The following is a 26,204-nucleotide window of genomic DNA, read 5'->3' as shown; positions in this document are numbered from 1 at the left end:
TCCAAGCAACCTAATGGTGGAAGAACTTGTAATTTTAAGGAATGAATTCAGTTGTTTGGACAGTTCTGTATACTTAGGCTTTGAGGTTTAATGCTCGGTGATTAACGAAGAAAACACAGAAGCCCAGTGAAGGCCCTGGAGCCCGCTCAGGAAGTGGCTGAGACTGTCTGCAGGGGAGCCTTGTGTCTGCAGGGCAGCCGCGTGGACGCGGGCGAGCCGTGTGTCTGCAGGGCAGCCGCGTGGACGCGGGCGAGCCGTGTGTCTGCAGGGCAGCCGCGTGGACGCGGGCGAGCCGTGTGTCTGCAGGGGAGCCGCGTGGACGCGGGCGAGCCGTGTGTCTGCAGGGCAGCCGCGTGGACGCGGGCGAGCCGTGTGTCTGCAGGGCAGCCGCGTGGACGCGGGCGAGCCGTGTGTCTGCAGGGGAGCCGCGTGGACGCGGGCGAGCGTCAGGAGCTGTTAGGGCGGCTCTTCATCGGCCCCTCAGAACCTGCGACTTCCCTGTTTCCGAGTGACAGTGGACAGGAGAGGCGCCGGGTGACGAGGTCAGTTGAGCTTGGCGATCTCAGGGTCGTGGGGTCGAGCCCCCCGCCCGGCTCCCCCTCACTCGGCCCACAGTCTGCTTGAGGTTCTTCCTCTGCCTCTCCCCGTGCTGACGGAGGTGTCTTCCGGTAGGTTTCTCAACGCATTTTCCTTTAAGTGCCTACACTGTTTCTGGAACGTGAAGCCTCCGCACTCACCGCGGGGACGGCAGTGTCAGGACAAGCCTGTGCTCCCGTCTGAGCTGGCCCCCCCGGAGCAGCCCCGGCAGGCGCTGAGTCTCAGCGCCACGGTGTGGCCCCGGCTCCGGATGCCCCGCAGCCAGGGGTACTGGGGGGAGGCCCAGCAGGCCCCGGAGGCCGTGGTAGGCCGGGCGCGGACACCTCCGGAGCCTCTCCAGAAGCAGCCGCGAGGGGGCCGTGGGACGGGCCTTGGTGCTGCGGTGCTGGGGGGCGCTGTGCACCAGCGGGAGCTAACACGGGCTCCGCAGGAGGGGTGGGCAGGCTCGCAGGCCGTGGAGACACCGCGTGCGGAGGGGCAGTCCCAACAGCACAGGTCCCGCGGCGGAACGCCAGTCCCGAGGGTACGGCTCAGCAGCAGACCTGGGGTCCTGCGACGTCCCCGAAGGGCTGCGGTGGCCTGACGGGCGGCTTCGCTCACGGGATGGTGCAGGCCGCGGTCCTCCGTCCTCACAGGCGCTCCGTGGAACGCCTAGCCGCGGGCGAGTGCTCCCGGAGGAGGAGGTGGCCGTCTGCCGTGGAGTCGTTCCTGCCGCGCGTGGGGCTGCAGACTCGGGGACGGCCTCTCGTCTCTCCACAGCTGCTGCTGTCTGCACTGGGCTGTGGCACGGGAAGTGTGAACGTGAACGTGACGTGTGGTTGGGCTTTTAGCACTTCGTGTCGGTACTCCGCTGTTCTGGCTCCGTCGTTAGAACCCTAGCCAGACCTGTTTCTAGTGAACTGGTCGTGCTCTGTCCTCAGCCTCTTCACGGCTGCTCCCCCACAGAGGAATTTTACCACGCATTTACTTACTTACTCATTTAAAAAAATTTTTTTTAAAAAGATTTATTTGACAGAGATCACAAGTAGGCAGAGAGGCAGGTAGAGAGAAAGAGGAGAAAGCAGACTCCCCGCTGCGCAGAGAGCCTGACGCGGGGCTCGGTCCCAGGACCCTGAGATCGTGACCTGAGCCGAAGGCAGAGGCTCGACCCACGGAGCCACCAGGCGCCCCTCGCTGTGGTGTTGATCCGTATTTCCCTGATGATGCGTGATGTTGAGCATCTTTTCATGTATCTCTTCGCCGTCTGGATGTCGTTTTCGGGAAAGTGTCTCTTCTGTCCGTTTCTTAACTGGGGTGTTTGTGTTTCGAGTGTTGAACTTGGGTTTCGTGGTTTTTGTTCTTGTTTTTGCTTTTTTTCAATTACTTGGGAGAGAGCAGGCATGCAAGAGGGAGAGAGGACCGCAAGCAGACCCCGCATTGAGCCTGGAGCCTAACGTGGGGCTCGATCCGAGGACCCCGAGACCGTGTCGTGGGCTGAAATCAAGGGCCGGACCCCGAGCCGACCCAGCCACCCCCGCTTCGTTGCTACTTTCGTTCTTCCCTGTTTGAAGCATCTGTTAGTCTTTGTTCCGCAGAGACGGAAGCAGAACACGCCCCTTGAATGACCCTTCGTGTGCAGCGAGGGCCGCTCGGGTTACTTCATACCCTGTGTCGGTCCTAACCTGGGGGCAGCTCTGGGGAAGCCACTTTGTTCCTCTGTCCGTGTCTTTGGGCAGGAGACCTGGCCAGTGTGTGTCCCAGAGTCCTGGTGCCATGAAGGACCTGTTCCTGTGCTCACAGCCCCTGCGTGTGTGCAGGGACTTGTCTGGGCATTGGGCGACCCTCTCCCTGCTGCCCATGTCTGGGCCCTACTGTAGGCGGCAGAGGGCCAGAGTGGCCTGTAGCGGGTCCTGTGCGGGTCCCTGCAGCCTTCTCAGAGCATGGCGACTGCCGTCCCAGGAGAGCTGAGGAGTCGCAGGGCATCTCCATGATGGGGCCTGGGAAGTTGGCCCAAGGCCCTGCCCCGCGCCCACCCAGGCTTATGGAAGGGGTGGTAGGGGACGCTGTCCCTGGTGCAGGTGCTGGTGGGGCAGCCGTCTGGGGGGTAGCACAACCGACATTCTCTTTCCAGCTGGTTTCCTAGTGGGGTCTGAAGGTCGGTGGGGGGTGGGGGTAGTTGAAGAATCTCGCAGAACCACAGAACTCGTTCTTGGGTTTAGAAGTCGTGGAGAGCTGTGCGTGCAGCCCTGGTGAGCGCTCCTGGGTGATGGGCCAGGGACTAGACGGATGAGTAGCTTCTTTTCCTTCTTTTCCTGCTTTTCCTTCTTCCTGAAAGGCCCGTCCCGTTGCAGGCTCTGCTGCAGATGGTATGTGACGAGAGCCACCACATACTGGCCTTGTCTGAGCGCCGTGGGCCACCCAGCGCCCTGAGCAAGGGCGAGCCGAGTGCCCCCCTTGAGTGCTTCCCGAGGGAGGGCTCCGTCCTTTTGGAGGCGGTGCCGGCCCTGCGGAGACATGTGAACCTAGCACCCCAAAAGGGAGAGAAGGTACGGGGCATTCCACCTGAGAGAGGGTAAGGTGTGGGCGAGGAGCACTTGGTGGGGGACTCTTGGCTAGATGACTGGGATAAAGGGAAGGAGGGTGGTCAGTGCTGGGCACAGGGGCCTTGGTCCTGGCCAGCCGCCCTCTCAGTCATGTTTGCTGGCACATTCCAGGCCCCTTCAGGGCAGGAAAGGCTGTGGGAGGAGGACATGTGGTGGAGCTGGAGGTGGGTGACGGGGGCCGGGTATGGGGGCCAGGCCTGAGCCTATGGGGTCCCAGTGTCCGCTCTGTGACTGGGGAACCGGGGCAGCTCGGTGAAGGCCAGGTGCTGAACCATACCCAAGGGACCTACCAACCACAGGGTGTGCAGGGAAGCAATACCCCAGTGCCAGGCAGACGGGGTAGCCAGCCAGCAGCACCCGCGCTGGGCCTGGCATGGCGGTGGGAAAGGAGGAAGTTTTTGCCCACCGTTGGCCCAGTCTTACGTGCTCTCCCCTTCAGTAGTGTCTCCTCCATCGGCAGGGTTGGCTTCGTGTGCCCTAGGGCGGTCGTGGGTGCACTGTATGTGCTCTCGTTGGGGCAATTTCTGGGGCACCCCGCAGGATGTGTTCGTAAGAACACCGAACTTTTTGTCCTAATATCTTAGGAACCTCCCGATCTGTGTCTTGACTGGAGAGGAGAATTTCTTCAGGTTGTGCAGGAGGCATTTGGAAAAGAGTGGGAGGTGCTGAGGGCCGAGTTGCAGCCGCAGCTCTGTGCTCCTGACCCCGGGGACCACAGCTCCCTGCTGCAGCGGCTGGAGAAGGTGGTCCAGGAGCAGGTGAGCACGTGCCGTGATCCAGTTCCCGGAGCCCCACAACGGAGAGGGTGATGGAATGGGTTCACGTGAATTTGACCTTGGAACGTGGCAGTGACCAAGGAAGACGTCCTGCCTCAGTCCACGTGTAACACTGTTTAATCGCGATCCTGCCCAGCGCAGACGTCTGTACGTTTATCCTGCTTCTCAGTCTCTCTGTGTTCTGGAAGTAACTGGCCCTTTGCTAAAGACAGAGCAGCCCTAAGTGTCCTGACCCAGGCCATGAGCGCTGAGCCTGGGGTGGGGAGGTTCAGAGAGCCAGAGGGGTCAGCACAGTCTCCGCCGAGTCCCTTGGAGGAGAGGGCACTGGAGTCTAGAGGCAGGTCCACGGTAGGTCACAGTGGCCTGTGGCATAGCCCTGGGAGGAGTTGTCTGAGGCTGGAAGGTCCCCTGGGGCCTCTGTTCTCTACACTGTGTGTTTGTCACTGAACCCTCCTGTGAGCCTGTTCTTACTCTGTCGGGGATGAGGCTCCATCCCCAGGCTCGTGCCCACAGAGCCGGAGGCACGAGTTTGCAGAGGGTGGGCTGCTTGTGTGGAGCCGCCAGCATGCTGCCGGGCCCGGCCTCTCCCGCCCTGGGGTGCACTCCGTGCTCCCGTTTCCCCATTCAGGGGGTGCTCCTCCACAGGGCCGTCCAGTGGCCGAGTCTGTGACCCTGCTCCCCTCCTTTCCCGCCCCGTCTCTCGGGCCGTCTGCAGGAGAAGTCCTTGGAGCACCTCCGTCTGTCGGACAGGAGCAGCTTGCTGGCGGAGATCCAGGCCCTGCGCGCCCAGCTGCGCATGACGCACCTGCAGAGCCAGGAGAAGCTGCAGCAGCTGTGCGGGGCACTGACCAGCGCGGAGGCCCGCGGGAGCCGGCAGGAGCACCAGCTGCGCAAGCAGGGTGAGTGCTGCGCTCGCGTCTCCTGGTGGGGGGTTGGGACACGGGGAGCCGCGGCCCGCCCTCTCCAGGTCCCTGGGCACAGGGACCGTCGGCCTTGGCATTCCTCGGATCACGGAACTGCCAGTGAGGGGACGGTGCAGGGCGTGGGGCGGGGCCTTGCCCAGGGTCCCGGCAGGCCGGGGGGGGCCTGTGTCGGTGTGAGTGCCGGGCGCCACGGGACCGTGCCTGGGACTCTCCGGGGCTTGTGCTGATTTTAAACAGCCCGTCGTACGTTTTTGTGTTTAATTTTGGTTTTTCTGGGTGTTTTGTAATAAGTGGTCACATCGTCTTTGAATAAAAACATTTTATTTTTTTCCTGCCTGTGTCCTGTTACCGATCGCTCTGGTTAGGCCTTGAGCATTGGTGAGTGAGGGCAGGAGCAGGTCTGGCCACGGGGGCAGTGCCCCACCTCCTGCTCTGACACGTGGTGCCAGCTGTGGTCCCTGCCCACACGTGCCAGCGGCTCTCAGGGCCCCTTCTCCTGGTTCTGGGTGCTGAATGGCGGGCCAGAGCCGTCCAGCATGTGGCCTTGCGCTTGCGTTGTGTTGCGTTGTCTTGGGAGCGTTCCTGGGCCAGGCTACTGGTTTTTCTCGTCTGCACGCGTGAGGGGCTGTGGTTTTGTCTTCGGCTCTGGTGCTGGAGTCATGCCAGCCTCGTGGAAGGTGCACAGGTGTCCCCAGACGGGTCTATACGTGACCAGGGCAGTTCCCTCCCTAGAGTCTGGGGTAGTGACACTGTTGGGGTTGGGGCTGTCTGTGCTGGGGAGCGCACGGTGTAGGAGTCACAGGGAAGTGGTGATCCAGGATGACCAGGGGACTGTCCATCTCTGACCTGAGCCTCCAGGCAGACCCCAGGCCTGAGCCACTGGCCCTGGAGAGGCTTGTCCTGTCCTCTGGCCTGCAGGGTCACTCTGCCCATCCACCTCTGGGTGCCCCGAGGCCTGGGGGGTGTTGTGGGGAGGCCAGCGTCCTGACTGTAGGCCTGGAAGTGTCATTTTCCCCAAGAGTGCGTATGTCCCGTCCCCATACTGGTTTGTGTTTAATTTCTGAGGTCACGGGCACAGCTCACCTGGATTTGCGGGCGAGGCTATCTCGCGTCCTCCCTGTCTTTCTCAGTGGAGTTACTGGCGTATAAGGTCGAGCAGGAGAAGCGGATAGCCAGTGACGTGCAGAAAACCCTAAAGGAAGAGCAGGACAAAGCCAGCAGCGCGCAGAAGCTCCTAGCGGTGGAGCAGACCGCCGTCCGAGACTTGAGAGCTGAGCTCCGCGAGTGCAAACAGGACAACGAGAGGCTGCTGGCCTCCCTCGGCGCGGCGCAGAAGGAGGTCCTGCAGCTGAGGTAGGGCCCCGGCCCCGCACGCGCCTCTGGGCCCCATTCCCGTCCGTCCGCAGACTCTGTCGAGGGAGGCGCGGAAGCCTGGCAGGCGTCTGCGCCCTTCCCTTGGTGCGGCCGGGGCAGGGCGGCCCTGGCGGGCTGCGGTTTGTGCGCAGGCTGTGACGGGGTGCTGGGTCTGCGGGGGGGCACCCGGCGCAGGCACACGTGCAGGTCGGAAGAGGCCGCGGGCTCTGTCCCCGTCTCCCGCGCAGGTCCGTGCTGGACGGCAAGGAGAGCAGCCTGCAGGCCGCGCTGCAGGAGCTGGAGTGCGAGCGCGGGAAGGAGCGCGCCCTGCGGAGCCGGTTGGAGGAGCAGCGGCTGCGGCACCTGCGCGAGGAGGGCCAGAGCTCCAAGACCCTGGAGGTGCCTGGGCGGCGGGGCCGGCGGGGCCGGTGGGCGGTGGGGCCGGCGGGGCCCCTCTCGTCCTCTCCCCGCGGGCATGTGCCCGGCGGCCAGGCGGAACGGTGACCTCTTCGTCATGACCCACAGCCGCTCGTCATCCCCGGTCTGAGCGCTGGGCTCCGCGAGAGGGCACGGGTGCTGGGGTTGGATGGGCGGACGGTGAGCTGAGGCCAGGGTTGCGGCCTCCAGACCTTCCTCTGTGAAGGTCTGGCGGGGTGACAGCGGGACGGCTCCGTCCGTGGAAGGAGGGGCCGCGGCGGGACTGCGCCGTCCTTCCTCGTGGGTCACCGCGTCCCGTCCGCTCCCCCGGCAGGAGCTGAGGACGTCCCTGGAGCAGCAGTGCGCCCAGAGCAGCCGGCTGCGCGTCGCCCTGGAGCACGAGCAGGCGGCCGCGGACAACCTGCGGCGGGAGCTGCAGATCGAGGCCTCGCGCTGCGAGGCGCTGCTGGCGCAGGAGCGGGGCAAGCTGTGCGAGCTGCGGCGCAGCCTGGAGGCCGAGGAGGGCCGCTCGCGGGAGCTGGCAGCCGCCCTGCGGCACGAGCGGCTGCTCACGGAGCAGCTGAGCCGCGGCGCCCGTGAGCCCCCCGCGCAGCACACCCCGCCACGGAGGCCGAGGGACGAGCGGGGGCGCGCGCCGGAGCCGCAGGCCCGGCTGGAGCAGACTCAGTGGCGGCGGGCGGCGGAGCTGGAGCGGGACAAGGAGGTAAGGGCCGCGCGCAGCCCCGGTGCGGAGCCGGCCCCGGCCCAGGAGCCACGGCTCGCAGCCGCTCGGCCGCTGGCGGGACTAGAGTGCGCACAGGCGAGGCTGGCCGCGCGGGAAGGACGCAAGGACGCGAGGAGGCGAGCGGAGATGGGGCCGGGCCGGGCCGACGCGGAGCTGCGGCCGCCGGGAGACAAGGAGAAACGGGTGAGCGCGCGCCGGCCGCGTCGCCGCCCCGCCGCCGGCTGTGGGGCCGGGTCCCCTGCTCCTCCGTCCCTCTGGTCCGTCCGTCCGCCGCCCTCCGGTCGCCACTGCTCTGTGGCTGGGCACTCAGGGGCCCGCGTAGATCCTGTGGGCAGCTCGGGGGTGGTCCCCTTGGCGGTGTCACCTCTGCGGATGGTGAAGGAGGCAGTCCTTCCGCACAGCTAGGCCTGATTTTCAGGGTGCTGCGGCTTCCAGGTGATGAGTGGGCGCCATCGTCCAGTTGTCCGCAGGTGTTTGGCGATGTCTGGTGCTGTGGTCCGTGGACTCGTTTTCTTAATCGCACTTTGATGGCCCCTGCTGGCCCTCAGCAGTGTGGATGGTTCTTAAAACCTCAGACCTGTCCGTTATTCCGTTTCTTAACGTACTTGTGGTTTTCCACGTGTGAGATCACGTCACCTGCACGTCCACGGCGGCTTCTTCCGTCCCTGTGCAGGTGACTTTCACACGGCCCCCTGCCCATCTCGGGGCCACCGTCACTGTCTCCCGCTGTCACAGGAGGCTTTCTTCCTGGTTTGCTCAGCCTGTGTGTGCCGTGTCTTCAGTCATGAGAGAGTTTGGATTTGCATTTTTGGTGTCTTGGAATCGATGTTTTTGCCCTTTATTCTGTTGATGCTGAGTTTCCTGTTGATCAGGTCCCGTCTGTGGAGCTGGCCGTGCATTCCCAGCTGAACCCCGCTCTGGTGGTGCTTTTCTGTACGGCGCTGGCTGCGGTTTGCCACGTTTGGTTAGGGTTCTGCATCTGTATTCGTAGGGGGCATTGGTCTTTTTCAAGTTGTAGAGTTTTTTACTTTGATACCTGGATGATTTTTGCCTTGCAGGTTAGGAGGTGTTTCTATTTTTTTGGATAAAATGTTACTTTTAGATACATTTTATGTCAATCAGAAACCTTTGTTTTAGAGAAAATTAACTCTGTGTCTTTGCACGGATGGACACTTGTGTTGCTCTCTTTAAAAATGTTTTTTAAATAATTTTTTAAAAATATTTTTTAAACGTAATTTTTTTTTAATTGTGAAAATCCAAATAAATTTTTAAAAACACACAAGGAAAACCAGTAGCCTGGTCTTCTAAGTGGTTAGCCTGACCTGAAATATTTGAGAAATGAATATGTTTTTAAAAACTAGATTTCTCAGTGTTATAAGGATAAGTCAGCTCCCCAAATGCTATGAGATTGGTTAGTTTGGGAAGTTCACAGGTGGGTGTGGTCAGTGCGTTGGACGGTTTGCTGAGACCCGGCGCACACCCGAGTTCACCAGCCTCACTTCCGCGTGTCAGGGGTTTCGGTACCTTTGGAATCTTGTGCCCGTCGCCACCACACACATTAGGACACGTCCATCGCCCCACGTGGAAGCCACACCATTAGTGCCCAGCCCTGGCCTCTGCGAGTCACCTTCCTGTCTGTGGGCTGGCCTGTGGTGCACGTTTCCTGGGAAGGAATCGGGCAGTGCGGGGCCTCCCTGTCCAGCTCCTTTCCCGGTGTTTCCAAGGCCCACATGTGTGCCGTGTTGTGGGACGCAGGCTTCATGGTCATGGTCGTGTTTACCGCGCACCCACCCGGAAACATGGACTAGTTTGGCGGTGTTGCAAGGAGCGGGTGGTGTGTGGCTGGATGGATCCTGTGCTGTTTTGTGAAGGAGGCGAGTCGAGTCACGCCCCAGGGTGGGCCTTGCTAGCGCGGAACCTCCGAATGTGTTCAGGATTTTGTGCGTGCGCGTGCGCAGGTGCGTGCGTGAGTGTGTGCATGCATGAATGCGTGCGTGCGAGTGTGTGCATGTGAGTGTGCGTGAGTGTGTGCGTGCGTGTGCGCGAGTGTGTGCGTGCATGTTGCGTGCGTGTGTGCATGCGTGAGTGCCTGTGTGTGCGTGCATGCGTGTGCTTGTGTGCACGTGTTTGCCTTTTCTCCCTGGGAAGCATGTCTGTGGCCTCCACATGCTTCTGAAGAACTTCGCCGCATCCAAAGTTTTCAGCCAAACCCTTTAACTTGGATTTGTTTTTGCTTAAAAAATGCAATGAAAATGTTTTTCAAGTTAATAAGTTGTTCTTCACAGCGTGTCATGGAATGGAGTTTTAAGTAATTGACACAGCCCTTTGGGTGTTGTGGTCTGTAGACGGTGAATGTGTTCTGGACCGTGGGCTTCCTTCTGAGCACGGCGGCCCCCGAGGCGGCTGCTCGCGGTCAGTCCCGTCTCTTCCGCACACAGTAACTCTGGAGGTCCCTCGGTGTCTTGCTTTCCTCACCTGGAAAATAGCCAAGTAGTGATCCCCCCGTCCTCACGAGGCTGGCGCGTCGATCGAGCTGACGCCGTGGTCTGTGCTGCGTGGGCCTCGCGGTGGCGGGAAGCCTGGGCTGGGGTTCCGGGCGACCCAGGTTCTACCGGACACGCCGCCTCTCTGGCCCTTCCCGAGGCCTCCTCGCCCGCGGAAGCTCCTCCAAGCGGCCTTCCTGCGTTTACGGCTGCCCGGACAGGTTTCCGCCGGGTGACCCACTCTGTGTCCCCAGTGGGGGTGCAGATCCCCGTGCTGGACTGGGAGCCGGGGGCTGTCCCGCCGATGCCTGCCCAGAGCCCAGCACATGCCCGGCACCTCCGTGGTGAAGGGCATTTTGCAAGTGAGGCCGTTCCCACCAGGTGCACGTGCGCCTTCCAATGTGCCCGTCAAGTCCGTGTGTGGGTGTGTGTGGGCGTGTGCGCAGGTGCCGAGGGTGGACGCCGGGACTTGGGCCCGTGAGGACTCCTGTTTTCGTGTCCCGCCTCCCCTGCGCACGCCCGTAAAAGCCCGATCGTTCTCAGAGGCGGCGATGAGGCCGTCCGCACTGATGCTGCGGAGCTTGGCTCTGCCTCTCGGACACTGGCCCCGTGGAGGGTGTTGCTGTGCCGTGCAAGCCCCGCGCCACCCCCACCCTGCCCCGGGGCCCCGTGCTGCCCCGCCCCCACCCCCGCCCCCCCCATGACGGCTGGGCTTCAGGTTTCTGCTTTGGGAACAGGCGTGTGAAGGACTTTCCTGTTGTTTTGCCGTCGACAACAGCGAGAGCTGGAGCTGCAGCGCCAGCGAGACGAGCACAAGATCCGGCAGCTTCAGCGGACAGTGCAGGCCCTGGAGGCGAAGGAGGCGGCCCGCCAGGCCCCAGAGGCGGAGCGGCTGCAGGAGGAACGGCACGGCCTGGAGAAGGTCCGGCAGCAGCTGCTGTGCGCCGCCGGGCTCCTGACCAGCTTCGTCGGCCGGACGGTGGGCAGGTGAGCCCGTCCGGACGGGCTATCCCCCGCGAGCCGAGCCGAGTGGACGCTGGGGGCCGGTCTCTGGTTTCCGGTCCCCGTGTTAATGAGGCAGGTTCTTTTCTTCCCACGTGTTTGATGAATTTCTGGGCAGCACCTTCCTGAAAGACGGCGACAGGATTGTATTTGTTTGCGTCGCGGTAGAAGAGTCAAGCCCAGGTTTCTTTTAGATCTGGTCTCCTCATGCCCCTTTGCAGTCAGTCCCCGTCCCGAGGTTCCGGGCCGGGATACAGGCCCCGCCCGCTGGGGCCCGCTGGGGTTGGCTGGCGCGGCAGGTCCGCACGGTGTCTGCCTTGCCCACGGCCCTCAGGACCGCGGCTCACACAAGCAGGGTGCCCCGCCGTGTTTGAGGGACCGAAGGGAGTGTTTCTGTGAACGAAAGAGTTGGTACTCGCCCTCTCCCGCCTGCACGGTTCTCCCGTTGGGAATCGGTTTAGTTTGGAGAGCAGCGTGAGCTCCGAGCAGGCCTTCCTTCCGGACGGTGCTTCACACCCAAACCAGACACCCACGGAAAGCCGCGCTCGGGCAGTCTCTGTGGTCTGTGCTCAGTGGCTGGATGTCTCTGGGCCTCACGGACCGTGCGCACAAGGGCTGCGTCCCGTCCCTGTGGCCGCTGTGGGCAGAGCGCGGCTCGAGGGGGTGGTCCGAAGCACACCCTCCAGGGGCGGTGCTGGGCCTAGCTGCGGCTTCTCCCACACAGTTCCCAGTGGCCGTGGGTCGCCGTCGTTGTGGTCTGCGCCAGCCCTTCCAGTGTCTCTCTGTGTTCACAGGACAATTAGCGACTGGACGTCATCGAACGAGAAAGCTGTGACCTCCTTACTGCGCACGTTAGAGGAGCTCAAGTCTGAGCTGAGCACACCCGGTTCCTCTCAGGTCAGGGTGGCTCCCCCTGCCCCCGTGTGGTTCCGCGGTCTGACACCCCCCCTCCCGTGGGCATGACCTTGCTAAGTGCCTGGGCGCACCCTCCAGCGGGCGCTGGCTGGGCTGTGGTGCTCAGGGCAGGTGTCCCATGGCCCCTGCGGACCCAGGCTGCTCCGTGTACACCTGGGTTGAGAGCCTGAGCCAGAAGTGAGCTCCCGAGGGCTTCTGGCCAGGTCCACACTCTCTGGCAGCAGTACCTGGAGGGTTCAGAAGTCCTGGGGCTGATGCGGGTTCCTGGCGGATGACCCTTGGCAGCTGTAAAGTCCTGCCATGTCTCGTGAAGGGGGCACACATGTAGGCAGCAGGAGAGCGGACCGCATGCCCGTGGTGCCGCCGGGTCCGTGTGGGGCGTGTTGTCCGAGGAGGCAGTGCCTGTGTCTGTGTCCCGAGTCAGCTGCAGGCTGCACTACTGCGGCTTGGAAGATAACAAACCTGTTTTAAGCGACGCGCGTGTTGGGCCCCTCCCGGATGAGCACACGGCATTCCCTGTTCCCTGCGTGTGCTACTCACGGAGCTGGGAGCGGCCCTCGCGTGAGTTCTGTCTCACGCTGGCTTCGTTAGTGCGGCCCAGCACTGGGCAGTGTCTCGTGCACAGAGAAATGGAAATGTGAGTTAGGACTTGTTACTTTCAGTCCCGTGGATGGAGACGTCTGCCCAGCCCCACAAGCTCCCGCTGAACCCCAAACGTGTATAAAACTGTGATTCTTGAAAGTAACCAACAGTAAAAAAACAAGTAGCTAGTATACTTTTTTTTAACAAAGATTTTATTCACTTATTTGAGAGAGAGGGAGAGCGAGCGAGCGCTCACGAGCAGGGGGCGCGGCAGAGGGACAGGGAGAAGTAGGCTCCCTGCTGAGCAGTCCCCTCCCCGATGCGGGATTCCATCTCAGGACCCCGAGATCATGACCTGAGCCGCAGGCAGACGCATCACTGACTCCGCCCCCCGGGCTCTGCTCATAAATACCTTTTCACAGACAGATTTGTCTGCACTGATTTTTGTTTTCTCCTTGTTAAGAGGAAGATGACAGCGGAGCTGCAGACCCAGCTGGTGGACGTCCTCCTGCAGGACAACGACTCCCTGACCACAGCCTTGCACACGGTGACGCAGGAGAAGGCAGAGCTGTGCCGCGCGGTGTCGCAGCTGGAGAAGTCGCTGAAGCAGCACCTGCTGAGGCGCGGCGTGTGCAGTGTACGTACGCGCCTCCGTGCGGGATGCGGGCCGGCGGGGCTCCCTCTGGCTGGGGGCCTCTGAGCCCCCCACGTGCGCCCTCCAGCCCCGTGTCCGTGCTGTTCCCAGGCGCAAGCGCACGCGCAGACACGCGTGAGATCACGTTCTCCACCGGCTTGGGACAGGAAATCTATTTGACTTTTACCTAATTAAAATGACGTAGTGTTCCTGATCATGTAGCTTGATAGACTTTTTTCCTAGAATGCCCAGTTTTTTTTCTTTTAGACTTAGATTCTTATGTTTGTGATTTGCTTTACTTTTTTTACAACGAAAAAAAGGTTTTTTAAAATTTTTCTTTTTAAGATTTTATTTATTTCACAAAGACTCAGCGAGAGCGGGAACACAAGCAGGGGGAGTGGGGGAGGGAGAAGCAGGCTTCCCGCTGAGCAGGGAGCCCGATGCGGGGCGCGATCCCAGGACCCTGAGATCATGACCTGAGCCGAAGGCAGGTGCTTAACGACTGAAACACCCAGGCGCCCCTGCAATGAAAAATTTTTAAAGTATTTTTTAATTTACGTGCAGTAAAGTCGGTCCCTGGTTAGTAGGGTGTCACTTGAGGTTGCACATATGCCTAGACTCTCGTGACCTGCACGTGTGCCCGTGTTGGCAGAGCTTGTTGCCCCAGGCACGGCCTGGCTGTTGCCTGTGGTGCGCCGTTTCCCAGGTGTCATGGGCCCCGAGGCACGCGGTGTGTCCCCCTGCAGGCCCTTTGCTTCTTTCCTGAAGCACCCGTGAGCCGTCCTGGGCGTTGATGTAGCTGCCGTACCGCCGAGCAGCATTCGGGTACAGATGAGCCTCAGTGGGGTGGCTGCGTGGTCTCTGGGGCTGCACACGGGCTGCTCGCGTTCCTGGAAGGAGTTGCTCTGGGGCTGATGCCTGGGTGGGGGCACGGGGGCTGCTGTGTCCCTGTGACGTGCATGTTGAACCCACCTAGTGTCCAGCGGCTCACCGTTTCCCTTCCCCCCGAACAGAATGGGGGAGTGCCGTCGCCGTGTCGGCTCACTGGCTGCTGGCCGTGCGGTTTCTGCTAGCGTTGTGCCCTGTGCCGATGGCATCTGGATCTTTTTCAGTGACGTGTCCCTTAACGGCCTTGTCCACTTGTAAACCGTACTGTTTGTGTTCCGATATTGCTGTGTTTGGAGCGGTTTGCGTGTTGTGGACACGACTGTGTGTTTAGACGTGTGACGTGTGCCTCCCCCCTCCGCAGTCTGTGCAGCCCCCTCTGTAGAGACAGTAGACTTTGCAGAACAAGACTTTATCATTTTAATAAGGTCGGTTTTTTGGTGTGCGGCTCACACCAAGAGTTTTGTAGTTATACATCATACATTTCTGTCGAGGTTTATTTGCATGCGTGCTGATACCGTTTTTCTGGGACATGTTGGAAGACGGTCTCTTTTCCTGACATGTCTTGCACCGATGTTAGAAGCCCTTGCACAACGCGTGCGTCTGTCTGGACTGTCCTTCCGGCGCTGCTGGCCACGCGGCTTGGGTCGCGCCGCAGCCTGGCGTCGGGCAGTGGGAGTGCTCAGGCTTTCTGTCTTCAGAGTACGCGGCCATTCCCGCTCCTCTGTCTTGGTGCATAGATTTTAGAATCTCGCTGGTGGTTTGGTCGGGAGGTGGGAGGAACCGGGAGGTACAGGGTCCAGCTGTTTTGGAAGAGTCTGGCCTCTCTTAGAAGCAGTTCCACGTAAAAACCTGTGCCCAGACTCTTCTGTCACCACGACTCATTGTAGCCCAAAAGTGGAAATAATCCAAACGTCCATTAATTAGTGGACAGGGAAATAAAATACGGTCCGTCCCCAAATGGGCTTATTTGGCAGAGAAAGGACTGAAAGACCACTCAGTGCTGCAGTGTGGACGGTCGTCTGTCACTCCGATGTCCAGAGCTGCAGAAGCGGGGAGGCAGGAAACACACTCGTGGTTGCCTGGGGCCAGGGGTGTGGGGGTGGGGAGGGGGCTTGGGGGTGATGAAAACACGAATTACAGAGTGGAGGTGTTGCACTCTGTAAACATACTCCAAGCCCATTGAATTGCACATTTTCAGAGGATTAAGCTCAGGGGTGTGAATCACCTCTCAGTGAGGCCGTCGTGAAGGTTTTAAGCGAGAATGGACGTCTTGGCTCCTTGGGCCGCCGTACCTGCATTTGAATGTAGTGTCGTCGGATCTTCCCATCTGGGAACTCGCACATCCGCTTGTCTGTTTCCGTCTCCTAAATGTGTTGTCGCGTCCATGTTCAGACCCTGAAAACGTGACATTGATACCCTAGGTGTTTCGTTTCTCGGGGTTGTTGTGAAAGGTGCTGCCCAGACCTCTTGTGCTCCCGTCACGCCTGGCTCACACATGGAAGCACGTCCACACTCACGGGTCCCCCTAGTGCTGGGACCCTCGCTGACAGCACTTTTTAACCCCGTGAGCCCTTCCATAGGATTTCATGTGGACACAACTCTGTCATCTGTGAACAGGGGTTTATTTTCTTTCCAGTGTGAATACCTTTGATTTCCGTCTCTTGGTGCTGGCACAGGTTGGACTTCCGGCGGCGGTCGAGCAGGCCCTGTTCCCAGTCCTGGGGGCGGAGCTTCTGTTTGTCAGGTGTTTGTGCAAAGGCCCTGCGGCTGAGGAAGGTTCCTTCTGAGTCTTAGTTTGCAAAGTATTTTTTTTTGTGAATGGATGTTTAACTTTGTAATGCTTTCTTTTCACCTGTTGACGAGGGGATGCGTGTTTTCTTGTTTTCTCAGCTAACGTGGTGTATTATTCTGGATACGGGCTCCGAGTTCTGGTGCCAGGGAAAGCCCCAGGCAGTCATGATGTCTTACTGTTTTCACGTGTTGTTGGTTTCAGTTTGCCCTTATTTTGGGCAAATTGAGTGTTTTTGACTCTTGGTTCATGAGGGATGTTAATCTGGAGGGTTTTTTTGTTGTTTTGTTTTTGTTTTTAAAGATTTTATTTATTTGACAGACAGACACAGTGAGAGAGGGAACACAAGCAGGGGGAGTGGGAGAGGGAGAAGCAGGCTCCCCACTGAGCAGGGAGCCCGATGTGGGGCTCGATCCCAGAACCCTGGGATCATGACCTGAGCCGGAGGCAGATGCTCAATGACTGAGCCACCCGGGCATCCCTGGAGGGTTTTGTTTTTTGCTTTTTTATTTTTTATTTTTTTGGGGGTATTGTCAAGTTTTGGCCTCATAAAATGAGTTGGAACGTGTTCCTTCCTCTTCTTAATTTCTGCAAAAAATTTCCTAGAGCTGACATTTATTTCTTCCTTAAATATTTATATAAATTCACCGGTAAAACTCCCTGGGCCTAGTATGGGTCTTTTGGGGAAGGTTTTTAGTGATGGACGTGGTGTTTCTGGTGTTGGTGGAGGGTCCCACAAAGGTCGCTCCGGTCTCCTGTAGCCTCACTGAGCTGCTTCCTCCTTGTCCTCGGTCCCCGCGAGGGGAGCGAGGGGCATGTTGCCGTCTCTAAGTAGAATCACGAATTTGTCTTCAAGCTCCGTCCAGCCTTGCTTTGTCTGTTGCGAGCTCTGTCGGTAGGTAAGGTAAGGGGCCTCTGTGCTTGGGAAGGAGGGTACAGCCACTCGGCCCGGCCAAGACCTGCATTCCTTTATGTGAGTTCTAACGGCTCCGTGTTTTAGTCCTGATGAAAGCTGCCGTCGGCACCGTTCACAGCCCTGTCCTCTTCTCTGGGACTTGTCAGAAGCGCTGGGAGGTCCCTGTGGGACTAAAACCCAGTCGCCAGTAGAACACTTTCCTGCTTTCAATGAACATTAACAAGGAAATCAGTAAACAGGTTATTTCGTTGAGGAGTAACTGACGTACAATACTAGTTTCAGGTGACCACACGGTGATGCGACGCTTGCATCCATCATGAGACCTTGGCCACCGTGAGGCTGGTTCCTGTCTGTCAGCACAGACTTGTCACGGTGCTCCTGACCGCTCTCTCCGTGACGTCTACCCCCGGCCTCCTCCCCTCTGACCACCGGCCTGCGACGTCTGCCCCCGGCCTCCTCCCCTCTGACCACCGGCCTGCGACGTCTGCCCCCGGCCTCCTCCCCTCTGACCACCGGCCGGTCTGCTCCGTGTCTCTGTGCGTCTGTTTTCTGCGCGTTTGGTTTGGCTTTTTAGATTCTGCATATAAGTGAGATGACAGGGATTCAGTTTGTTTCTGTCTGACTCCTCTCACTTCATGTAATATCCTCGACGTCCGTCCGTGTTGTCCGGAGAAAAGCAAGATTTCCTGCTTCTGTAGTGACTGAGTCCTACTCTCTTGTGCTTTTGACCTGCAGCCTCTCTATCCACTCGTCTGTCGGCGGACGCCTGGGCTCTTCCCGCAGTCTGGCTGGCGTTGAGGCTGCCAGAAACGTCAGGGTGCCTGTGTCCCTTCTAATCTGTATTTTAAGTTTCTTTGGGGTAAATACCCAGTCGTGCGATTGCTGGGCCGTAGGGCGGCTCTGCTCTCAACCTTCCGAGGACCCTCCACGCTGGTTTCCAGGGCGGCCGCACCAGCTCGCGTTCCCAGCAGCAGTGCAGGAGGCTCCCCTCCCTCCGCATCCTCGCCAGCACCTGTTGTTTCCCGACTGGCTCATTGTAGCCCTTCTGTCCGGTGTGAAGTGGGATCTCACTGTGGTTTTGATTTGTATTTCTCGGATGCCCGGCGATGTTGAGCATTTTTTCAGGTGTCTTTTGGCCATTTATATGTATTTTTTGGGAAAATGTCCAGGTTTTCTGCTCAATGGGTGTTTTTTTCATATTGAGTCGTATACGAGTTTTTTAATGTATTTTTGGATATTCACTTCTTATTGGATATATCATTTGTTTTGTTGATGGCTTCCTGCATAGAAGGCTTTTAGGTTGATGTAGTCCCAGTCGTTAATTTTTGCTTTTGTTGTAGGAAATAAGTATTTATTTACGTTTAAGTATTTTATTTGAGAGAGTGAGCATGATCGCAGGAGAGGGGCAGAGGGAGAGGGAGAAGCAGGCTCCCTGCTGAGCAGGAACACCCCCCCCACCCCAACGCGGGGCTCGATCCGAGGACTCTGGGATCATAACGTGAGCTGAAGGCAGACGCTTCACCGACGGAGCACCCAGGCGCCCCTGAAAGATAAGTGTTTTGAATGAGTGCACCGCAGGCTGGGCGTGAACTTGGGACATTTCCTCCTTCACGTCCGAGGCGGCTTTGGTTCCCAGAGTCTCTCCACCAGGCTGTGTTTCGGGGCCAGGAAACAGCATTTCGTCTTTCTTCCTTCCTCACCAGGGGCCTGTGACAGCCCTTCCACAGGGTCACCCCGGACACAGGCTCGTCCTCTCAGCGGTGCCCTGGAGCTGGGGGCTGGCGCGACCAGGTGACCTTTGATTCCTGTTCCACGTGGCGGGAGCAAGGTCACCGTGCACGAGGCCCAAGTGCTCGGAGCTCCCTCTGGTCATTGGTGTGGGCGGCCCCTCCTCTGTCCTCACTGGGGGTTCCTTGTGCTCTGGAAATGACCCCCCCCGACAGAGCTCTGGGCGCCTCTGCACACTGTGGGATCCGGGCCACGCTACCCGTGTTTGGGGTGCTGCCTGGTCATGACAGCCCCTCAGTGTCCACGGCGCCCACGTGGGGCCCTTGCTGAGGTTTCCAGGCGTGTGATTTGCTGGTCCCGCGGTGGGACCGGGGACTCAGACCTGTCAGGAGTCAGCCTCTCTAGGACCTGAGACTGCGGGTGTTCAACAGGCTTAATGCTTTGAATCTGGTGTCCTTTCACCAATGTTTGGAGTTTGTTTTTAATAAAAATGTACCTTTTGTGCAGTCATAATTGGTAGCAGTAACCACCCCTGAGTGTTGACGATCTGCTTGGTAGTACGTGACAGCTCTGCCTAGATGACCCAGGACGGCCCACGTCATGGCACTCGGGAGACGTGACCCTGACCCTGGGGTGGGGGTGCCGACTCTGCCCTCAGCTGTATTCGCGAGATGTTCTTCTGGTGGAGGAACTGTGCAGACGATGTCGTCTGTGGTTTGTTACAGAGGCCGGACAAGTCTGCGTGGAAGCAGGATGGGACGGGCTCACGGAGCTCAGCGCGACAGCCAGACCCAGCACTGCCCGCGCCAGCCGCACGCGAGGAGACCAACAGCTGCAGCGTGCAAGTAAGGCCAGGCCCGGGCCGCGCTGGGTGTGTACAGCGCCACCCACTTGGTGCCCCTTATCCGTCTCTAAGACTCTGTATTTCTGGGGCGCCTGGGGAGCTCCGTCGGTTGAATGTCCGACTCTTGATTTCAGCTCAGGCCATGATCTCGGGGTCGTGGGATTGACCCCGTGTTAGGCTCCGTGCTCAGCAGGGAGTCGCTTGGGATGCTCTCTCCCTCTCCTCTGCCTCTTCCCCTGCTCGCTCACTCATACTCTTAAAAAGGAAAAGGCCTTCGTATTCCTAGAGCAGCGAGGGTTGACGGCAGAGTTGAAGCGAAGGGGCAGAGTGCCCGTGCGTTCTTGCCCCGCGTGTTGATGGCCCGCACCTGCGCGAGCCTGCACGGACAGGTCATCACCCGAGTCCACAGGGAACGTCGGGGTTCACTCTCGGTGGAGTGCATTCCGTGGGTCTCCGTTGTAGCCGCGCAAGTACTGTCGTGACAGTGGGGCTCTCCTTTGCCTGAGCACAGGTGCCGACACGTGTGCACGTGTGTGCCTGTTTGCAGTCGGGAGACGTGGAGCCGTCATAGACGAGAGCAGTGACAGTGGATGCACCTGCCCCTGCAGTGTCGTTCTGCACAAGTACCTTGTGTCTGTGCGCACGAGTTCAGGGCACCCAGCTTGGGGTCGTGTTAGGTTAGGGTCACCACAGCCTGAAAACACCCCAGACTGGGCATTCGCTGGTCAGCTGTTTGCCCTGCAGTACGAGCTCTGAGGCCTCTCTAGAGGGAAACTGTCTTAGAGTAACGGGGTTTGCGGATACGCCTCTGGGTAGGTCTTCAGGGGTTTCCCACAGCCCCCGAGACGTCCCAAGGGCCTGGGGGTGAGACCCTGTCCCGCCCTGGGAGTGCACCTCACCTAGTGGTCAGATTCTTGGGGCCTTTGGGGGCTCCTGTGAGGCTCGGAAAGGATGTCCGATCTGCCATTGGTCAAAGTGCCCCTCAAGGCTGCCCCTGGTGACATGTCCTGCAGGGCTGGCTTCTGTAATGATGTAATAATTTGCTGAACAGAGAAGCGGTCTGGGTTTTTTCAGTTTGACTTTTTTGAAGATGTACGTATTTATCTTTTTAAGTCCTCCCTACGCCCCACGTGGGGCTTGAACTCACAACGCCCCGCTGACTGAGCCGGCCAGGCACCGTCTGGTTCTTTCTGAAGCCCGGCGGGGCAGACGTGCTGTGCACGTGGCAGAAGATGTCTTCGTTCCCTGATTGCTTGACTTCCGTTTTCTTTCAGGTGGAGAAATTGTACCTGCATTACTTGAGAGCAGAAAGCTTCAGAAAAGCTCTGATTTATCAAAAGAAGTATCTGTTACTATTGATTGGTGGATTCCAGGACTCTGAACAGGAAACGCTGTCCATGATCGCTCATTTGGGAGTATTTCCTTCCAAAGCAGATAAGAAAATTACACCTTCTCGCCCTTTTACGAAGTTTCGGACCGCCGTCAGGGTGGTGATCGCGATACTCAGGTAGCACTGGGGCCCCTGCCGCCACCATGTCCCGGGGGGCAGGAGCGTGCCGGTGCTTGGGCTGTGTCCCCCCACACCGCTGTTGCGTCCTGGAGCAGGAGCGTGCGGGTACTCGGGCTGTGTCCCCCCACGCCGCCGCCGCGTCCCGGGGCAGGAGTGTGCGGGCGTTCAGGCTGTGTCCGTGAATGTGCCCCCTTCTGAGCGACACTCGCCTCCAGGAGACCGTGTGCAGAACTGGCGCTCTCCTTCTGAAACTAAGGTTCAGGGAGGCCTTCTTGTCACCTAGCGACACCTCGCCCCACGACGGGCCTTGTGCGGGGACTCCTCTGACAACAGGCACAGCCGATAAGAGTTTGAAACCACATTCATGGCTTCCCGTTCCCGGTCCCTGTATTTCCGTGCAAGGGGCCGGGTCCACCAGAGCACGTGACCCGCGTGGGGCAGTGGCTGCGTGTGGTGTTGTCATCCTGGCTACAAGCCCACTCCCCGGGGGAGGTCAGGGCCTGGGGGTCCCCCCAGTTCTAGGCACCACGCAGGGTCCCAGGCGTTGGTGACACGGGCTGTTGTTTTGGGAGCAGGTATGGGAGTCTCTGGTGTGTGACTGGGAATTTTGACTCGTTCAGAATTAACAGTGATGAAAATCCGTTTTATAATTTTAAGATTTGCTGAATTTCCACACATGTTTGTCCCACTCACAACCGTTAGTGCTGTGTCTGCCGTGGGACGCCCCAGTGGTGCCTTCCTCAGCCCCCACCCGTGGTCGTCGTCTGTGTGGGCCGAACGCCCAGCGCAGCAGCCAGGTGGGCTGGCTTCCCTGGCTTCTCCTGACCGTGCTGCGGAGCCCTGCCCCTGCAGAGACCCAGCACCCGGCCAGATGGCTCCAGCAGAGGCGGGGGGCTGCCTGGCCTCCTCGCTCTCCTGCTCTCAGCCCTCGGCCTCGGGGCACTTGGTCCCCTCATCTCTGAGTTTTGACCACACACCGCCCAGCCATCACCTGTCTATCCATCCTTCCATTCTGCGTGTTTGGGGAGAAGGCCCCGTGCCGGGGAGCCTGGTGGGTGCGATGCGGGCAGGTGACCAGGCCCAGGCCCTGCCTTCAGCCCTCCTGCCGGGGGCAGAGCAATTTGAGCAGCTGTGGCTTTGATGCGAATCACAAGGCGCCACCTGGGAGGGCGCACGGTCAGAGAGGCAGCAGTGTCTAGAAGGAGCAGCTGGTAGGAAGGCCAGAAGGGCGTCTGCTGAGCCACGGAGGGGCCGTCCCAGGAGGGGCCAGGGAGCCCCGCCGAGGTGCACCTCTGGCGGCCGAACTCCGGCGCTCCTCACCCTGACAGCCCTGCTCCCCAGCTGACCGAGAACGCCTGAGGGCAGGGGCCTCTGTCTTTGCTCCTCCTGCCCTGAGTCATCGGGTGGTGTTCGTGGCGGTGGGGAGCGGGTGTTGCGGGGTTTTGAACGGAGCCTGTGGGCCCCCAGGCTGGTGGGTGTCAGGGTGGCGCCGCAGACAGCAGGGGCCCACCCAAGTCTGATTCCAGGTGTCGGTCGTGCCTGGACTCTCATTGCTCTTTTCACAACGGTTTTGCTCTAGTTTCCAATGTTTTGTGTCCTTTCTTTCCTTTGTAGGTTACGTTTCTTGGTTAAGAAGTGGCAAGAGGTAGATCGGAAAGGAGCCATCGTGCCAGGCCGAGCGCCCCGTCCAGGTGGGAGCCCAGTAAAGCAGGGAGCCCGGGGGGCACGGTGGCTTGTGGAGGCGGGTGGTTTCAGTGCTGGGAAGCTGGGCGAACACCAGCCACAGCGGGAACGGTGTGGAGGGGCTGAAGGTAGAGGCGAGTGACTCCCCCGACAGGCGTCGGCTGCTGGGCTGCGCCTCTGCTTTGCGAGAGCAGGCCTCCCGCGGGCCCTGCCCCAGAGTAACCGTGTGCAGAGAACCCCCCCCTCGCAGGGGGACGCGGCCCCCGGTCCTGCAGGGAGGGCCTCGGGCATCTGGGGGGGAGGCGGCCAGACCCTCGACAGCTGGCCTCCCCCAGCCACCGATGGGTACTTGGGCCCTCGGGCCTTAAGGAGGGTTTGTTCCCCGACCAGGTACACCTGGTGGTCTCGGTTCAGCTTCTCCCTTCTCCAGAGCCCCCTCCTCAAAGCCGGGGTGGGGGGAGCGCCCCGCTGGCTCCACAAGGTCACAGAGGGCTCCCCTGGGGTCAGGTCAGTCCTGCAGGGGCACAACATAAGTGATCAAACCTACGCTTTCTCTAGAGCTTTTTAAAACGTAATTTTTATAAATCTGGTATTTTTAAAGTGTTTTCAAATTGCCATACAGACTCTTAGAAGTTCGTACAGTTTAAATTTTGGTAGAGGGGTCTTCCTGCTAAAAGGCTTCCGTCTCTTTTCCTAACGCCCCTGTTGTTCAGCAGTGGCCGGGGAAAGAGCCCCAGTTCCACGCCGGCAGCCTCCGTCCAAAACCAGCACATCCCCGCCAACCCGGGACGCGTCCTCCAGCCACGCCGGGGACCGTGCGCCCGAGGCCTCCCCACGCAGGAGGGAAAGGTGAGTTGGCTTCCGGGCTGCATTTCCGGCGTAGGTGGGCCCGCGGGCAAGCTCCGTGCACAGGGCGGCTCCCCAGACGAGCCGTGCTCGCCAAGGCCTGGGTGGGCTTGAGCTCATCTCTTCTCTGTGCCATTCGGGGACTTCTGCACGCATGAGGTCACCTCCCCGCGTACCACCCAGCTGGCTGTTGAGATGTCACCGCAGCTGTGTTCCCACGCGGAGGGTCAGGGGTCGGACGGTGGAATGCGAGTTTGTTTCCAGGTTACCGCGAGCGGGCGGAGCCGTGACTGTGCGGACCCCGCGGGGAGGGCTTGTGGCTGCGGCTTCCCCTCCGGGTGTTACCGTGAAGGGAGGGCCTGGGTTTCGCTTCTGCAGAGCCAACCGCGTGAATGCCCGCCTCAGGCACCGAGATGCGGGCCTCTGCTGACGGGCCCTGTGTTCCCTCCTGTCAGCCGAGACGGCGCCAGATCCGTCACGCAGCCAAGTTCAGTCCGTGTCTGCGCGTTTGTCCGCGCGTCCAGGGTCCCCCGTTTCTCTGCACGTGCTTTCCGCAGCACGGTTCCGGGACGGGACGGGGAGGACGCACCGGCGGGTGTGCCTCCAGCCCTTGCCCCTGGTTGACGGGGGCTTCTCCGCACACTGCTCGCCTCTGGTGGGGCCGTCCTGACAGGACAGGACAGACAGGACGTACGCGCGACAGGACGTACGCCCGGGCGCAGATGCACACCCCAGCTCGGCACCAGCTCGGCGCGCGGCTGCCTTCCGATCGCCTGCTGGTGACGTCCCACCGACGCGTGGGCTTCCTCGGGGAGATGTGCTTTGGAAGCTCTGGCTCTGGGCTGGCCTCAAGCAAGGCAGGGCGTGTGCAGGACTCGGGGGCCCTGGGTGGGGAAGGCAGAGACGCTCTGTCTGTGGCTCTGGCACCCCTGGGGCCTGGATTGGTGATGGTTACGGAGGGTCCGTACCAGCCAGCGGCTGTCCCGTGTGGATGGTGCGAGGGCGAGCGAGACAACCTGAAGGAGCGCGAGGGTCGCAGAGCGGAGGCCCGGGAGGAACGGTGCTGTGCAGAGACCGGATCGGGCAGGTCGTGCCCCGAGCGAAGGGGGCGGTTGGGGATGAGCGAGGAAAGGCCAGTGGGTAGTTGGGTTACCCGCAGGGCACCGGGTCGGGGGGGTGGTTCTGAGGGACAGGGCTGCGCAGTCCAGTTGCGGTAACGCATTTATACTTGAAAATTTCGTAAATAAAAAAATTTTTTGTGAATAAAGTAACATATTTTGGGGCACCTGGGTGGCTTAGTCGGTTAAATGTCCAACTCTTGCTTTTTGCTCAGGTCATGATCTCAAGGTCATGAGATCGAGTCCTGCATCAGATTCGATGCTCCGCGTGGAGTCTGCTTGGGGTTGTTTCCCTCTACCCGTCGCCTGACGGGCCCTCATAATCTCTTTCTCTCTTACATAAATAAGTCTTTTTAAATAATAAAATAATATACAATAATTTTTATTCATTTTAACTGAGACATTTTATAGAAGTTGGTTTTGTTTGTTTTTAAGATTTTATTTATTTATTTGCGAGAGTGAGTGAGCACAAGAGAGCATGAGCGGGAGGAGAGGGAGAGGGAGAAGCGGGCCCCCCGCTGAGCAGGGGGCCCGATGGCGGGGCTGGATCTCAGGACGCCGGGATCATGGCCTGAGCCGGAGGCAGACGCTTCACCGACTGAGCCGCCCAGGCGCCCCCGAGAAGTTGGTTTCCAAAGCGTTACATGGCACTTGCAAACGGTGCCCTAGCCTGGGGGCGCCTGGCTGGCCCCGTTGGCGGCGTGTGTGGCTCTTGACCTCAGGGTCAGGGGCTCGAGCCTCACGGTGGGCGGAGAGAGGAGGACACGCCTACGTACGCGCACACAGAAACACACGGAGAAGTACACACACCTCACTCCCTCATCTGGGGGTGCAGCAGGCGGCTGAGGGAAAGGACCGCGCGGCCCCCGGCCCCACTGCCTGTCTGCCGCTGGCTGCATTCACCGTCTGCGGAGTTTCACTGTGTCTTGGTGTGTTTGTTTGTTTGAAGATCCACTCCGTCCCCAGATTCAAGATCCGAAAGATCCCTGACTGCTCCTCAAGATCCCGAACGTTCCTTGACGGAATATATTCATCATTTAGAAATGATCCAGCAAAGACTAGGCGGGGCGCCTCCAGGTAACGCGTTCTCCTCCGGTTCTCTCAATGGGACGCGGCACCCAAGGAGCGTACGGTCCCGTGGCGGAGGCTGAGGAAGCGTCAGTCTTGCCACCAGCCGCTGTCGCTAGCCTCAGGACGGTCGTGAGTGGAGGCGCCTCAGACGGGTCCTTGGCAGGAGGCGTGGGGACCGTTCACTCCTTTCCTCACGCGCTCGGGCCGCAGCGACCCTGCTCCAGCCGGCACGTGGTCCGTCTGGGGTTTCTTCACCATCATCCTCGAAACCGTTGTGCACCTCAGTTGTCTTTTTTACCAGAAATGAGATTAATTCAGGGGCACTGTTTCAAAATTTTGAAATTCTTCTTAAAAGACACAGGAAGACGTCTAACGAATTGCTGTGTCATTTTATTTATTTTTAGATTCTGCTTCAAAGAAATCCTGCCGCCAGAAGATTAAACAATGAATAAAATCCTTGTGGCTCTTACCATGACAATTCTATTTGAGGAAAAGATTTGTTTTCTCCCTTTTCCCAAGGAAGACTCGTGGCGTGGCGTGGCGTGGCGTGGCCTGCGCTCAGTGCCTGGTTTCCTCCCGTGCCTGAGATGCCAGCCCCAAGAGCCGCTCACTGGGTGTCCCCATCTCCCTGCGATGCTGGAGAGCCCAGTGGAGTATGTTCTGTGTAACTGCCGTGTGTTTTCGCTCCTTACCTTCCTAAGGTGACGTGTGCGCCCATGGGTGACTGGCGCCCGTCCCGCTCGGTGTGTGTGGCCAGAGCTGCCCGGCTGGCCTCCTCGTTGTTGATTTTCTTAAAGTGTAC

At 59.7% G+C, this 26,204-nt stretch overlaps 1 protein-coding gene across 1 annotated transcript in view; it reads left to right on the top strand.

Moving 5' to 3' along the window:
• PCNT (pericentrin) overlaps positions 1–25,558 on the top strand; it is a 99,478-nt gene extending 73,920 nt beyond the window's left edge. The window contains exons 31-44 of the mRNA XM_080823610.1: positions 2,928–3,122; positions 3,764–3,937; positions 4,671–4,854; positions 6,009–6,231; positions 6,480–6,630; positions 6,983–7,576; positions 10,655–10,863; positions 11,673–11,775; positions 12,839–13,012; positions 19,056–19,175; positions 20,449–20,681; positions 22,299–22,375; positions 23,081–23,216; positions 25,281–25,558. Coding sequence (XP_080679736.1) covers positions 2,928–3,122; positions 3,764–3,937; positions 4,671–4,854; positions 6,009–6,231; positions 6,480–6,630; positions 6,983–7,576; positions 10,655–10,863; positions 11,673–11,775; positions 12,839–13,012; positions 19,056–19,175; positions 20,449–20,681; positions 22,299–22,375; positions 23,081–23,216; positions 25,281–25,482 — 2,775 coding nt within the window. The 3' untranslated portion in view covers positions 25,483–25,558. The remainder of the gene's footprint in view (positions 1–2,927; positions 3,123–3,763; positions 3,938–4,670; positions 4,855–6,008; positions 6,232–6,479; positions 6,631–6,982; positions 7,577–10,654; positions 10,864–11,672; positions 11,776–12,838; positions 13,013–19,055; positions 19,176–20,448; positions 20,682–22,298; positions 22,376–23,080; positions 23,217–25,280) is intronic.
• Positions 25,559–26,204: the final 646 nt, after the last annotated feature.

Source organism: Martes martes, assembly GCF_963455335.1.
Source record: "Martes martes genome assembly, chromosome: 1".
NCBI classification, from domain to species: domain Eukaryota; kingdom Metazoa; phylum Chordata; class Mammalia; order Carnivora; family Mustelidae; genus Martes; species Martes martes.
This window is presented reverse-complemented; position numbering and strand designations above follow the sequence as displayed.